Here is a 15,528-nt window from a genome sequence, read left to right on the forward strand (position 1 = left end):
GAAGTGATGATTTTAAATCCATATACTTAACCGAGCCATCTGAAAACATAATTTTTTTCTAAAGTTAGCAGTTGACGAGACGTTAGCATAAAAGTACTACTCTCACACTTACGTTCAAATATTCAATTAAAAATATATAAGTCTCACGTATCCAAATCAAATTTCGATAATTGGACTTGACATTTGGGTAACATGAACTCTATTTACACAATGCTAAATATAAAATTTATCACGAGCAGAAGTCGATAGATTATCACATATTTAAGATGAGGTATCGAGTTCGAAGCATAGATGAGATCAAAATATTAGGGGTGTCAAAATCAGACACGACCCACCAATCCAATACGGTTCAACCCGAAAAAATCAAGTTTGGGTTTGGGGTTTTCGGGTTCAGGTCAGATCGGATTGGACCCGATAGCTGACCCCAAAAAATGATCGGGTTGGGTAAGGTTCGTGTCAACCTTGGTTGACCCGAAAATTTTAATTTTTTTAAAAATATAATTAATAAATATTGCCTATATTTTTATATATTGCATGTCTGAAAAAATATTTATTGTATATTTATATCATAAATTATTATTTATTCTGATCATTTTTTATTTTTTAAATAATTGTTTATTTGATTTAATAAATATATTTTATTTTTGTGCGATTAGATTTTCAAATTTAAATCATATATATGAGAGAGATTTTATTATTATGTGTTTAAATTAAAATATTAGTATTATTTTTTGAATTTTATTTAATTTTCTTTTTAAAAAATTATAAAAAAATTCAAAATCAAGTTATACGGGTTTATCGGGTTGATTCTAGTTCATATTCGGGTTGAGAGTTTTTGGGTTGGCTCGGGTTCGGGTTCGGGTTGGGTTCAGGTTGGACAATTTTTGAATATTACTGTTGTTCAACCCGATCCAACCTAACCGAATTGACACGTCAACAAAATATGCAGCCACACAGCACTGGATTATCATGGCAGAAAGGAAGAGCTGGAGGGCCTGGGCCTATGAGTTTTTCCATTTCCTTGCTCGTATCCATTAGCGTCGTTCGACTAGTATAACAACAAAATAAACCAAATACAGAGTTGCCACACGAATGGGCCAACTGGAGCAAGTGTTAATTGGGCTTATCATTCCCATGAGTATGCAAACAGGCCGGCCCATGGTCCAATTCTGTTCCTACAGTCAGACCAATTTAGATTTAAAAAAATACATTTATTTTAATAAATAATTCAACGGTACAAAATTTTCTGCCTCCTATAATATTTCTAGTTGTTGAAATGTCAGTTGAGAAGTCAACTTTTTACTGAAGTAAAATATAATATCTAAAGCATATAATAGTTTAAAATTGCAAATAGGTTGATTAGAAAAATGAAAACAATTAGGTGAGATTCCACGTGTGCCGTTCAAGTCTCATTAATTATATTACATTATGTGTGCGCTGTCGCGTGTGACGTTGTTGCCGGAATCTTTCGATGAAAAAGACTAAAAAGCGGTCAAATTAGAATAAATTCTCATCAAGCATCGTTCAAGGCGCCACCGACAGGAAAAAAGAGAAACAAAACAAAATCATTGTCTGATTGGTCCATCGCGTCAAATTTTTCCACTCCTCGCCACTCTATTATCGAAAAACCCAGGTAAATATATATCATCTGCCCTCCTTCTCTCTTTCTGAATTCATCCCGGATTCCACGTATGTAAGTATGCTAAACACTTGATTTTTTTTCCGGATAAATCTGTGTAAAGGTTCAACATTTACGTTATTACGTATATGTGGTATCCATGCAGATATTGTCACTTAATATCTTAGTATAAGTGATCTGATTGCTTTCTGGGTTCTACTTTATTTGATGTATGGATGTGTTGGATTTTTGAGTTTGGGGTGAAGTTATTCTTGTGAGATTTTAATTTTTTTTGGTTCTTTGATTTATAAATTCAACTTGGTTGATTTGACATGTGAGTTTGTTGGATTTAGAAGATATTTTCTGGAGCAGAGAATCTTGATTATTTTTATTCTGGAGTATTTCATTGATTAATCAAATTTATCAGGAAAAAAGTTGGTACCTTTTGTGAATTGTGAATTAAGTTTTTGAGTGATTTTGTCTCCAAAAATTCAAGATTCTTGGTAAAAGGAAACGACAGCTATCTTCCCCTGCTGGTTTTATTCCTTTGATCATAGAAAGTGAAAAGCATTAGTTGACAAATCACGAACACGCCCCTGTGCGACGGAAGCCAATCCGCTGTGGTGGAGCCTGAAATGGTGCGTAGAGGGGCGGAATTTAAGCAGAAAACTTTTCAAATTTGAACTAGTGTTCATACATTAAAAAAAAAAACACATATACTAGAAAGTTGAAGGAGGAGGGAGGGCCGCGGCCGCCCCTCCTGCAGCCACCATTTTGCTCTTCCACTGGCCTAATCATTATTTATGAACTTAGAACAACGTGGATAGTGGATGATATAAATTTTTTTTTTTTTTGGATGTTATCAGGCTAATTTAATCAAAGATTTGTCACACTTCTATTTGAAGTGTTTATGGAAAGCAAGATTTGTAATCTAGCAACTCAATTCTTTCAAGATTTGAAAAGCTTTCTGCGCAGATGTTTCTTTTTTATTCTTTCGGTTGGTCCTATGCCAAAACATATTGCATTTATCATGGATGGAAATCGGAGATACGCGAAGAAGCAAAATTTAGAAGAAGGGGCTGGCCATAAGGAGGGGTATTCTGCTCTTATGAATATGCTAAGATATTGTTACGAGTTTGATGTGAAATATGTGACCGTTTATGCTTTTAGCATAGAAAATTTCAAAAGACGTCCTGAAGAAGTTCAATCCACTATGGAGCTCATTCGAGAAAAGCTCGACTCGCTAATCGACAGGGAGAGTGTACTTAACGAATACGGAGTGAGGGTGTATGTCATTGGAAATTTTGAACTATTGAGCAATTCTGTCAAGTTGGCAGCCAAAAGGGCTATGGACGCCACTGCTGACAATTCAAAATCAGTGCTATTAATTTGCATCGCCTATACGTCAACAGATGAGATAGTCCATGCCATTGAAAAAACATACGAAGAAAAATCAGAAGAGTTCAGAGTCCTTGACAGTAGTGGTACTGCCGGATATGGCTTAATTGGACTAAGATGTAACGGAGAAAATAAGGACAAGTCCCTCATCGATGTGGAAGATATCGAGAAACATATGCGTATGGCTGTTGCACCAGATCCTGATATCATAATACGTACTTCTGGCGAGACCCGTTTAAGCAATTTCCTTCTATGGCAAAGTGCATCATCCCTTCTATACTCCCCACATGAATTTTGGCCAGAGATTGGATTTCGGCATTTGGTGAAAGCAATTTTGGATTTCCAAAGAAACTTTTCTTATTTGAAAAAGAAACGGGAACACAACTGAATTCTCGTTTCTTTCTCAACTATGAAGTCCATAAAAGGGTCAGGACTTCTTTTAAAACTGTGCTTGTCTCTGGTACACAGACCATTTACTGTTTTGGTAAATTAAGAAGTTTACGTCTTGTATTTAAAGCTGTAATTTTGGTGCCATTATGTTGTTAATTCTGGGCAACTGAGTCTCGGTCATGTTGTTTACTGGATATTTTACTGTATACGACAGTTCATCTGTTCGTTGAATGGAAAACCAGTCAGTCCATTTGGTAATAATAGTGAAACGATGATTCCCCTGAAACTTGCTGCATCTGATTAAAACAAAAAATTTGTGTGAGACGATCTCGCAGTCGTATTTTGAGAGACGGATATCTTATTTGGGTCATCCATGAAAAAGTATTATTTTTTATGCTAAGAGTATTAGTTTTTATTGTGAATATCGGTAAGATTGACCGTCTCACAGATAAAGATTCGTGAGACGTCTTACAAGAGAACTACTCCTGTTCAAAACCGCACTGAAGGGTCTACCTCAGTGTTTATTGGGCTCAAACGGCGATTTATGAGACCGATCAACTATGTAAATATTTATAATAAAAAATAATATTTTTGATATAAAAAATATTATATTTTTAAATATGACTTAAGTAGAATACATGTCTCATGAAATCATTTCACATGAATTTTATGTGTAAATAAATCACTTAAATTTAAATAATTTAAAAATAGAATGTTTTTTTACTTCTGCTTTATTCATTGGGTCCTCGAATAAATTCATAATTTTTTAAATCAAATCCAATAATGGATTGGACTGCTCCAATAATTAATAATAATATATACACAAACAATTCATTCAATATATCAATTATTGAGTCAACTAGAATCATCCTTCTTTCTAGAAAAGAGAACGTGGATAATAAGATAGTGCACTGATAGCGAATTTGATTCTTTGTTTAAAGGTTTGATATCTCTCGATACTCGCTCTGTTGGAATTTTTGAATTGATGAGATAGATCATGGAGAATAATATATTGATAAAAATGTTTTATTTGGGAATAATTTAAAAGTAAAAGTTTTAAAAAAAATATCAATAGTTACGTAGATAAGACTGTTTGTAGATATTATTATTGATTATTGGCATCGGTAAGAGTCATTTTTTTTCCGAATAAACATAATAAGATTATTAAATTATTTTGAGCATATCAATGTTAATCTATTGAAGTTTTATCAAACGCAAAAATTCTTTTAAGATGGTCTCATTCATCAATTTTTTGATACGAGTCTTTTATTTGGGTAACACATGTCAAAAATATTACTTTTTATGGTATAGTTGATTGGTCTAACGAATAAAGATCCGTGAGATAAGAGACATACTCTCTATCTAATTGTCTTTTCTCTTTTGAATAAATTATAAAAATAATTTATTTGATAGAGAGTATTCTCTTATCTATCAAGGGATTCACATAGTTTTTTAGCCGTTTTCTTTCCACAAAACACATTATAGAGCAAATCGATCAATTCGTCCAGTACATAATTTCTGCATAGAAAATCAGAATGATTTCATGCCTCTAGAGCACTGACGGATTCAACATCTCCCTCACCCTCTTTTGAGTTTAAGAGCATCCTCATTTAGGAATCTGGCTAGGTTCAACGTCATCAGGTAAAATAACATTTTATGCTACCACATTTTGAAGTCCACACTAGTGAACTTCTCTGGTTTTTCTATGTGACTGGCCGGCACAACAATTGCAGCAACACTCAGGGCAACGTGAAGAACGAAAAGAGGCGTAACATGAACAGTGATATGAGAGACGACATAACCAGTTTCACGTTATATGTTTGTTTCAGATGTCATATCTTCAACAAATCATGTAATGAGTATAACAAAGTCTATTTTAAGATTGTTAGCCAAAATGCTAAAATCTGAAGTAATTATAGAGCAGTAGACGAAAGCAGGATCGTATAGATACAGACAAAGCATTAAACAAAAGTAGTGCGCAATTGGAAGTATAAATATCTAGTATGTAAAACAATAGTAAACCAATAAATCAAACAGAGATCTGAACGAATTACTGTTTCTTTAAAATAGATTTGTCACATCCGAATGTGCTTCGAGGATCAAGATGAACAACTGTTTCGCATGATAGAATGACAAAATCATGCAGCAACTTAGCACGAAGTAACTATACCTGGCCAACTGAAAACGTACATTCAATTTATCACCAAACTTAACGGAGGCCAAATGAAAAGCTAACAATATGAAATGTAGAGAGAATGATTGAGTGAGATATTGAGCGTGTTTTTAAATATTATATATATATATATAAATTGAGTAAATAAACACATTATTTACAAGCTCCAAAATACAAACCAAAAGTCATACAAGATTATTTAATTTGCAATTAACTCAAGAATATGAATAATCAAAATTTTCCAATTAACTCAAAAATATGAAAAGTTAAAATATACTTCCATAATCATGAGCTACAACTAATTTAAGAATATGGAAAACCAAAAGACACTCCCACATTTATGAGCCATAATTTTCATTCAAACTTTAAATTTAATTCAAATTTCAACAGACAAATCTCTTACTACATGTACAAAGTATGTGTTGCGTGTGACATACATGTGAATTGTTTTCACAAGCACTTTAATGATATAATTTTTGCGTAGACATGTCTCTTACTCGATCAGATTGGACCCATTAAAAATATTACGTTTTATATCAAAAGCATTATTTGTGAGACTATCTCAAAGATATCCACTCATCGTTTTTTTTTACTATTACACAATTTATATTGACGAAAAACTATTCAAAATAAGATTTGTAATATGACTTAAAACACGACATGATCATGATTATCATATACATTGTGAATATTTTATAAGTTAATTCAAAGGGTTTTTCTTACAAGTGCTTGAACATAAATTACTACATTTATGCTTTAATATACTGTCAGAGAAGGTATGGAGATTTGGAAACGTAGATCCAATTTAAACCAAGTTTTGAAAAAAGTTCCATAGATTTGATGGAATTTTGTGAGATATGGAATTGGAAATCTCATTCAAAGCGCTTGTTATAATGACATTTTTAAAACAAGACTTATATTTCTTCAAATATTGTGGAATTTGATTTAAATGAAATCACTAGAAAATTGCAAGAATTTCACGAGACTCGGGTAATTGCGTTATGTTGTATATACTAAAATTTTAGTCAATTTTCAATATTATTAATTTTACACTTATTTAAAAATTTTATACCTTTTTCATGACGGTTAGATGTTATTAATAAAGAAGGTATTAAGTATTATTAATAAACAAAGAATTTTTTAAAAAATAAGTAAACAATTTTTTTCCGAAATCAAATAATATTATTTGTAACTATTAAGGATAATCCTTAAATTATAAATTTTTTTTATCAAACATCAAAATGAAACCATGACTTTTAAAATTCGGGAAAAAAACCCACGTACACATCTTTGTTAAAAATAATATTTTAATAGTGCTTACTTTGATTTTTTTTTTAAAATAGAGATATAATTATATTTGATTATATGTATGTTAATTAGATTTTAATCTGTAATAAATATATTTTTATTATGTATACACATATTTAAGATTTTTAGAATTTAAAATATATTATTTACTATATGATATTATTATTTTGTATAATATAAAAATTTTTCGGTCCAACCTCCGGTTGAACATGTCTGATCGGTTGAACCGTTTTAATAAGATAGTTCGATTCAATCATCAATCTAGTTATGAAAACATTGTTTATAAGTTTTAAAAAATTATCCTTAGAAAGTGATATATGGTGGTTAAGTGATGAGCACAAATAATTATAAAATTTGCAGAGAAATAAAGTATCACAATTATTGGTTATGCGAGGAATTGATTGTTCAAGTGTTCGATTCAAGTTGGTTATGTTACAAATGAATTTCTACACAACTACCCTGCACATACAAGTTCTACACGCAATCTATGTTCTTTGGTAATATAGTGTAACGATGAGATCTAGTCTCCAAAACATTCTAAAGTACTCTGTGCTAGAATATTCTAGAACTTCATGTACACCTGCATTCTACAAAATACAAGATAGTTATAAAATAGTATAGATTTTCTTCCAAGTTTCCACACTTCTCTAGATAACCTCGGAAGCTTCTAGACTCGACCTCTTCCACAACATTTCAGGTCATTGCAAATCAGCCTAGAACGTTTAAGTTCTGTCCACCACATTCTATGTCCTTCCACATACACCTAAATCTTCGAAATCCATGTATCTCTTTGTAAAGAAGTGGAACAAATTTGTACAAGATTTCGGTGGAAAGATGCTAGTGGTCGTAGGGGCATGCATTGGATGAATTGGAAACATTTATGTAAACCCAAGAGTGTGGGAGGTATGGGCTTCCGAAGTTTGGTAGCTTCCAACAAATCTTTGCTAGCAAAACAAATCTGGAGAGTCATTCAGTCACCCAATTCTTTGGTTGCCCGAGTTCTTAAATGCAGGTATTTTAAAAATTCAGATATTATGTAGGCAGGAGTGAGCTCAAATCCATCTTATGTTTGGATATCTATGTTGTGGAGTAGAGATATCATTCAAAGGGGGTTGTGTTGACGAGTATGGAATGGTCAGAGTATTCGGGCTTTCGCAGAATCCTGGATCCCAACGATTCCATCCTTTCAGAGCAGTTTACATCCTTCTACAGACAATCACCTTCGAGTGTCACACTTTATCTCTGGAACAAGAAAGAGTCCATGGTTAGGCAGTTCTTCCCTGTACATGAGATTGATGCTATCCTCCATATTTCGTTGCATCGACATGGCTGTGATGATATACGATTTTTGTCTGGGAGCAAGAATGGTAAATATTCGGTTAAAGATGGCTACCATATGGAGACCAGAAGCTGGGACACCCCACCATTCAATTCTCGGCAGCCTCTTGGCTCTTGGTGGAGGATGATTTGGAAACTTCGATTACCACCGAAAGTTCGTATATTTATGTGGAAAGCATCCAGAGACTTTATTCCGACTAAGTTTAATTTGCTTTTTCATCATATTCCAACTCATGGGGCATGCTTGCTATGCAGTTTCCATTATGCATCTACTAGTCATTGTCTCCTTTTCTGTTTGGCTATTAAGGATGTTTGGAAAAATACTCCATTTTTGTACTGTCTGAAAATACATCGTGATGCTTCTTTTCTTGAGTGTGCTTTACATGTGTCAAAGAGCTTTAACCAGGAGGAATTTGAATTATTTGTGATCTTTTGTTGGGCAATTTGGCGTGAAACATGTATTCGAAAACACGAGGCTGAGGGTAAGAGCGAGAAATTTAGAGTGAATTGGGTTTATGCATTCTAGATTGAGTTCGTTACTCTAGATTAAAGTGTGCTATCTCATCTTGTACTTCATAAATCTCAGTAGATCACTTATAGAAACCGCCTACCCCTAACTTATTTCGATTAGATGTTGATACGTTGTTTGATATCATGCGTAATAAATTCAATGTTGGAGCGATAATTAAAAATTCACAGGGAGTAACTAGAGGTGCACATGCTGTTATCATATGTTATTCGGGTAGTGTCCTTGCAGCTGAAGTATTGGCTATTCGTGGTGGTATGGATCTGTGACTATAGGTGGGAGTATCTTCTGTTTGTATATATTCAGACTCCAAAAAGGCTGTTCGTGTAATTTTCAACCCAGATATGAAAGCTGGTTTTATGGATGTATTGGCTCTTGAAGCTAATTCTATATTCTTAGTGAATAATTTTGTGTCGATCAATCATATGTAATCGCTCGATCAATACTGTGACATACTTTCTTGCTCATAGAGCATTCAATAGCTCTTCCAGTTTATATTAATTAGATGAAAATAATTCATCTTGACTTTCTTATATTATAACTCGAGATTTATCGATTTGATGATATAAATATTTAATTTTAAAAAAAAACTTCACTAAAGCATTCAATTGCCTTAGGTAAACCACTAAACCTTTGTGATAGCTTCATTTGTCAAAATTATTGCTTATTGCGCACCAGAAAATGTACAATAAGCTGTCAAAGCTCTTTTCCCAATACAATGTTCCTGAAAACCTTAAGCTTCACCTGTTTGTATTAGTTATAAAAAATATTATTTAAAAAAAGTTGTCATTTTTATTTAAAAAAATTATTTATCATATTTTTCAATATAACAATCACTTGTAACTTAAATTTATATCCATTCCAAATGATATTTTATCAATAAAAAAATTATAAATTGTGATATGCAATTAAATTTTTTTACCAATAAAATAAACCACAATATGATCAATTCTCGGTCCGTTAAACTACAAATAAATATTGTTATAACTATGAGGCGAAAATATTCCAAAATACATAATGAATGACACAAATAAAATATTTATCTTATAAAACTGACCTATGACACAATCTGGTGATAATTTTTGTGATAAATAATATAAAAATAACAAAATAATAAATTTATTCGATCACCGACCGAAAAGCCCATGCCAAGAAAACTAATCAAAAGCCGCCACCACTCCACTAAATTAAATAAATTAAATTAACGGGGTCACGTTGGTCAAAAGAATATGCTTTTCCCAATCCCTACCTACTCTATACGTTATATCTGAAATTAATAACGATGCAATCATTATTTTCATCATCCCTTCCTCATATAATTACTTATTGCCCAAAGTTATACCAACGAAATATTATCACGTGTGTTAAAAAATATAAATCATTAGATATTAAAATCTAAATTTGATACGAAATATCAAATTTGAAACTCGATTGTAACAATCTCGTTATTCAATTAAAATATAGGACTCATTTTCTATTAATAGTATTTCAATTTAGTCAAAAACTTGTGTGAGACGGTCTCACAGGTCGTATTTTGTGAGACTGATCTCTTAGTTGGGTCATCCATGAAAAAGTACTATTTTTTATGTCAAGAACATTACTTTTATTGTGAATATCGGTAAGGTTAACTCATCTCACAGATAAAGATTCGTGAAATCGTCTAACAAAAAATCTACTATTTAATTTATTGTTTATCTTCTTGCTTCTACATTTGTTGGATTTTTTTTTTTTTTAGAATAAAAGGTCTCTAGTTGGATATTTTAAATAAAAAACAAAAATAAGTGTATGAGAAGAATATCGGAAAATTAGTTAATTGATGTGACAAAGGAGCTAGTACTGATCATTAACTAGTCTAATTTTTATACCAAAAAAATATAGAGATTATTTTACGATTAAAAGGCATTAGAGACATTTTTTTTAGATTTTCTAATAATTTATTAAAAAATATTTAAATATGAATTTAAGATGGTTTTATAATGATTAGATCGTGGAGTAGGTATTTTGTGAGACGGTCTCACGAATATTTATCTATGAGACGGGTCAATCATACCGATATTCACAATACAAAGTAATACTCTTAGCATAAAAAGTAATACTTTTTCATGGATGACCCAAATAAAGATCTGTCTCACAAAATATGACATGTGATCGTCTTACACAAGTTTTTGCCTAGATCGTAAACATGGTCGCTAGTTTAAATTAAATGAGATTAGAAATTTACACATCAATTTAACTAAAATTGATATATTTTTTTACAGTAATATTAAATATTTTTCTAGAATTATAAAATCAATAATCTGGTCTAGTTAAATTATATTTTATGTATATTTATAATAAAATAATAATAATTTTAGTTTTACATAAATTAAATCGAGTTCAAATATTTTTTTTTCACAAAATTGATTTATTCTATTAAAAGTTTTTGTAAAATAATAATAATAAAAAGTGAAGAACGATGGGGAATTTCACAGTTTCAATTCGCAAAGGCAATCACATGTTGAGCTGCGTATATAAGGGGTTGTTTGGTGTTGTCAATCTACTTGCAGATAGAGAGAGCGTAACCTAACCCATATACATACATCTCTAGGCGCTCATGCCAGAAGGGGTTCAATCTGCGACTGATTTGCCGCTGAAGAGGCCGCGCGAGGAAGAGAACCAGGAAGCTAACGGCTGTGCTGCGATGGAAGCCAACAACGGCGGCGGCGGCGCACCGGAGGAGTTGCCTGAATGCATCTCAGCTGTCATTCCCGGATGGTTCTCCGAGATTAGCCCAATGTGGCCTGGCAAGTTTTCTGTGAAATACTGTTTTCCTGAAATGAACTTGTTTATTTGTGTGGATCTTTGTTTGTTTCTTTATTTATATTGTTGAAGGGTGAGTCCGTTTGTAAGATTACTTGAATTTCATGTACACGTTTGTGCAAATTATATAATTTCATGCCCCTGCTCAGTAGTTAGATTGTATATATTTGCGGAAGCTCTGTGCTTGGGGTGTATGAAACGAGAGAAGCCACGGGATTCACTGAACTGAAAAGTTATTATGTCATATGGGGATACACAAGTTTCATTTTCCTTCTCTGTATATCGTATCTTTATGTATTGTGATTTACTTCGTTCCTTTTCAATATAAAGTGCGCCTGTATCTCCAGTTCGAGGTGATTTTCTCTAGAAAAGTCGGAATGAAACTGAGTTTTTCATTTTAGGAAAATGGAGTGAAACTTGCTTATTGATGGAAAGTGATTTTAAAATGTGAAATTTGAGTTTTTTGACGGTCTTGGAACGGGAGGTTTTGATATTAGTTGATGAAATCATTCATAGAATGTGGATTTAGGCATGCATTCGAACATTGTACTGTCTGATTTCAACTTTTAATCAAGAGAAAATTGGGAAATGAATTTCTTATGTGTTTCTCTTCCTTCTCTACACTTGGATAGATTAATTCGATCACTTTTTTTTAGTGTTATGGCTCCTGCCTAACTCTTTGCCTGTTGTCAGCAATAGTTCCTTGCAACGTTAAGTTTAAAGTATATACATTCTCTCAGTCCCATTTCTCCTCCCCGCTACTCTGTCCTGAATTTATTACATACCTTGCAATCTCATTTTTTCCACTCATTGAGTTAATGATGAATTCTTTTGAATGTCCGGAATGTAGCATTTACCTTTTAACAATAATGGAAATGAGAAGTAAATTTGTAAGTTGGGGAGTACGAAAATGGATGCTTCTGAGTTCAAATATGTATATTCATTGTTTTGCACAATATTGATTTCTTTTTCTTGGCTTGTTCAGCTCAGAAATTGTGTGCTTTTCCCTAATTCTGATTCTCAATTGAGTACTCTGTTGGAATTCAAGCAGGAGAAGCACATTCTTTAAAGGTAGAAAAAATATTATTCCAGGGAAAGTCTGACTACCAGAATGTGTTGGTTTTTCAGGTATGTGATGCTCTGTGGAGTCAAAAACACTTAGCATTGGTTTGATTTTATACTTACTTCAATTTATTTCATCAGTGTCAGTTGATGCATGAACCTTGGTTGTTTTTTCGCAGTCATCCACTTATGGAAAAGTTCTTGTCTTGGATGGTGTAATTCAACTCACAGAGAGGGATGAGTGTGCTTATCAAGAAATGATTGCCCATCTTCCACTTTGCTCAATTCCAAATCCAAAAAAGGTATTTGCTTCTGCTAAGTTTTAAATTCTAAATATAGCAGGAAACATTTCCAGAAAGAGCTAATCCTACCAATTCCCAACCCAACAGAAAATTAAAAACAGGACATTAAAGAGTGAGCATAATGGTAATTATATGATCTCCTGTTGAAGTATCTAAATTTCTCAGTGGTTGTCAATCTTGGAAGTTTAGGTAAGGATCTGTGCATTTTGAATTACAGCAATGAAAGTGTCAGTACTTGGGTAGAACTTCACATCTGTGCTAAACATGATATAAAAAAATAATTTTGAAGAAAATATTTGTCTCCCAAGTGTCTGTGGGTGGCCAAGAAATTACACTAGCATATTGAGCAATAAATGTTTTTTATTTGTCCAATCTTCCATGACAATTCAAATTGCTTGACTTAAGTTCATATTTCTAATGGGTTAATTCTAATGAGGAAAAATCATTTTGTACTTCACTGTGATCAATTATTCATGGTCCGAACTGCTCTGTTTTAGGTTCTTGTAATTGGAGGAGGAGATGGTGGTGTCTTGCGGGAGGTGTCTCGTCATTCCTCTGTTGAGAAGATTGACATCTGTGAGATTGATAAGATGGTAGTTGATGTAAGTTATTCATGCTGTTATATATTCATTTAATGTTTGGATTTTTCGTTCTCTCATTTATCAGATACGAAGTACATGGGTAAGTGTATTTTATTTTGCAAATTCTGCCTATGATATGCATTTTACTCTATATGTCCTTGCCCGATATCTTGTTAACAAGATTCGGAAGTTAGAACATAGTTATTGGGCTAGTTTAAGATAATCAATCGACATATCCCAGGTATCTAGACAATTTTTCCCAAATGTGGCTGTTGGCTTTGATGATCCCCGTGTGAACTTGCACATTGGAGATGGTACAGTCAACTATGATTTCCATTCACTTTTGCCTTACCCTCCATTTATTTTCTGCATCTCCTCTTGATATTGAATTATGACATCATTGTGTTTGCTTCAATCTTTGCAGGAGTTGCATTTCTCAAGGCTGTGCCAGAAGGAACTTATGATGCGATCATAGTGGATTCTTCAGACCCAATAGGTATGTAAATCTTAAGGAAAAATGTTCTCACGTATTTAAAATGTTTCACTCGTTCAATTAACTTTTTACTTCACACTCAGGCCCTGCTAAAGAGTTGTTTGAAAAGCCTTTCTTTGCGTCAGTGGCAAAGGCTCTTCGCGCAGGAGGAGTGGTATGTACTCAAGCTGAAAGCATATGGCTTCACATGCACATTATTGAAGATATTGTTGCCAACTGTCGCCAAATTTTCGAAGGCTCTGTCAATTACGCTTGGACAACAGTTCCAACGTACCCAAGGCATATTCTCTCTTTGCTTTGAATTCACATAAAGTTGTGGCTTGTTTCTTCCTCTCTTTTACACGCTTACTGATGTATCTCTACTCTTTCGAGAACTATAATCTCAAATCAAATTCTTAGTATCGTTATAAACAACTTTTGTTTTGGTGAGCATCTGTTTGCTTGTGCGTCAGACTAACCATTCTTCATATTTTCTGTGAATTTCGTTTCAGCGGTGTTATGGGATTCATGCTTTGCGCGACTGAAGGTCCCTCGGTTGATTTCAAGAAACCTATCAATCCAATTGATGCAGATATTAATCATGTCAAAACATATGGACCCTTAAAATTCTACAACTCCGAGGTACATGTTACGCAGCATAATTGCTTTCCCTTTCGACTTCATACTGTCTCCATTTTTTCGCCAGTGAATTAATTTGCTCTTTCTCCTACTCAGATTCATTCTGCAGCTTTCTGTTTACCCTCATTCGCCCGGAAGGTGATTGATGCGAAAGCGAATTGAGTTTTATGGAGCAAAATAGAAGCGTAGATATTATGTTGCTTAGTTCTTGATAAAGAAAACCATATATCTGTTCCTTCAAGCAGTCATTTTATTTGAAGGGAAAATGGCAATCATTTAGGGGCAGTGTGGTGATTTTATCAATCCTATTTTAAAATTGACGTGACACTTGAACAAAGCGTGGCCGAAGATGCTTAACTTAGTCTTATGACTTCTTAACTCACTTTCTTAGGTTTGGTTAATTTTGGCTTTGCTGCAAATTTTGTGTGTAATAAAAAAAATCCATTAGAATTTCAACGTATGAGGTGATGCCTCACATGTAACATTTGAATTCAACGTGGATGAATCAACCATGAAGTTTATCATATATATATATACACACACACACACGTCACTTTCATTGAAAATTGATAGGTCTTTTGTGAAACGGTTTCACAAATCTTTATCTGTGAGATGAGTCAACTTTACTGATATTCACAATAAAAAGTAATAATCTTAGCATAAAAAATAATATTTTTCATGGATGACTCAAATAAGAGATATGTCTCATAAAATGTCCCGTGAGAGCGTCTAACACAAATTTTTGTCATGAAAATTTACTATGTCGCCTTTATTAATTGTCTTCATTAATTATTATCCAATATTTTACATTAAAATATGTCACTTTAATTGTGAATTAACTATGATGAATGTGGTGATCTTTGATGTAGGAAAATTTTTTTTTTTTTCAATTGCATTATTAATTTTCCTCAATTATTATTAT

General features: G+C 32.9%; 2 protein-coding genes across 5 annotated transcripts; both read left to right on the plus strand.

Annotated features, from left to right (window-relative positions):
* The first annotated feature begins 1,507 nt into the window (after positions 1 to 1,507).
* LOC142525392 (dehydrodolichyl diphosphate synthase CPT3-like) lies at positions 1,508 to 3,681 on the plus strand. Of its 4 annotated transcripts, XR_012815063.1 has the most exons (3): positions 1,508 to 1,693; positions 2,485 to 3,587; positions 3,621 to 3,670. XR_012815063.1 is itself a non-coding variant. In XM_075629675.1 (2 exons), the coding sequence occupies exon 2, from the start codon at positions 2,529 to 2,531 to the stop codon at positions 3,402 to 3,404; it is 876 nt and encodes a 291-aa protein (XP_075485790.1). In that variant the 5' UTR covers positions 1,508 to 1,693; positions 2,485 to 2,528; the 3' UTR covers positions 3,405 to 3,681. The 4 variants fall into 4 exon arrangements, 3 of the variants coding, with proteins under 3 accessions (XP_075485790.1, XP_075485791.1, XP_075485792.1); XM_075629675.1 differs by having other exon boundaries at positions 2,485 to 3,681; XM_075629676.1 differs by having other exon boundaries at positions 1,509 to 1,633; positions 2,485 to 3,680.
* A 7,555-nt stretch (positions 3,682 to 11,236) lies between these two features.
* On the plus strand, positions 11,237 to 15,130 carry LOC142524591 (spermidine synthase 1-like). Its single transcript, XM_075628626.1, has 9 exons — positions 11,237 to 11,534; positions 12,602 to 12,678; positions 12,792 to 12,914; positions 13,412 to 13,516; positions 13,737 to 13,809; positions 13,920 to 13,991; positions 14,072 to 14,267; positions 14,480 to 14,609; positions 14,703 to 15,130. Exons 1-9 carry the CDS (start codon positions 11,345 to 11,347, stop codon positions 14,766 to 14,768), a joined length of 1,032 nt encoding a protein of 343 aa, XP_075484741.1. The 5' UTR covers positions 11,237 to 11,344; the 3' UTR covers positions 14,769 to 15,130.
* The last annotated feature ends 398 nt before the right edge of the window (positions 15,131 to 15,528 follow it).

The sequence above is a fragment of the Primulina tabacum genome, chromosome 14, assembly GCF_025594145.1.
Source record: "Primulina tabacum isolate GXHZ01 chromosome 14, ASM2559414v2, whole genome shotgun sequence".
Classification (NCBI taxonomy): domain Eukaryota; kingdom Viridiplantae; phylum Streptophyta; class Magnoliopsida; order Lamiales; family Gesneriaceae; genus Primulina; species Primulina tabacum.

What these genes read in the sequence shown, in the direction of transcription:
- LOC142524591 (XM_075628626.1), top strand. Translation starts at nt 11,345, where the DNA reads ATGCCAGAAGGGGTTCAATCTGCGACTGATTTGCCGCTGAAGAGGCCG. An exon ending in GATTAGCCCAATGTGGCCTG is followed by an intron (nt 11,535 to 12,601) that starts GCAAGTTTTCTG and finishes GAATTCAAGCAG; the next exon opens with GAGAAGCACATTCTTTAAAG. An exon ending in ACAGTTCCAACGTACCCAAG is followed by an intron (nt 14,268 to 14,479) that starts GCATATTCTCTC and finishes ATTTCGTTTCAG; the next exon opens with CGGTGTTATGGGATTCATGC.
- LOC142525392 (XM_075629675.1), top strand. Translation starts at nt 2,529, where the DNA reads ATGGAAAGCAAGATTTGTAATCTAGCAACTCAATTCTTTCAAGATTTG.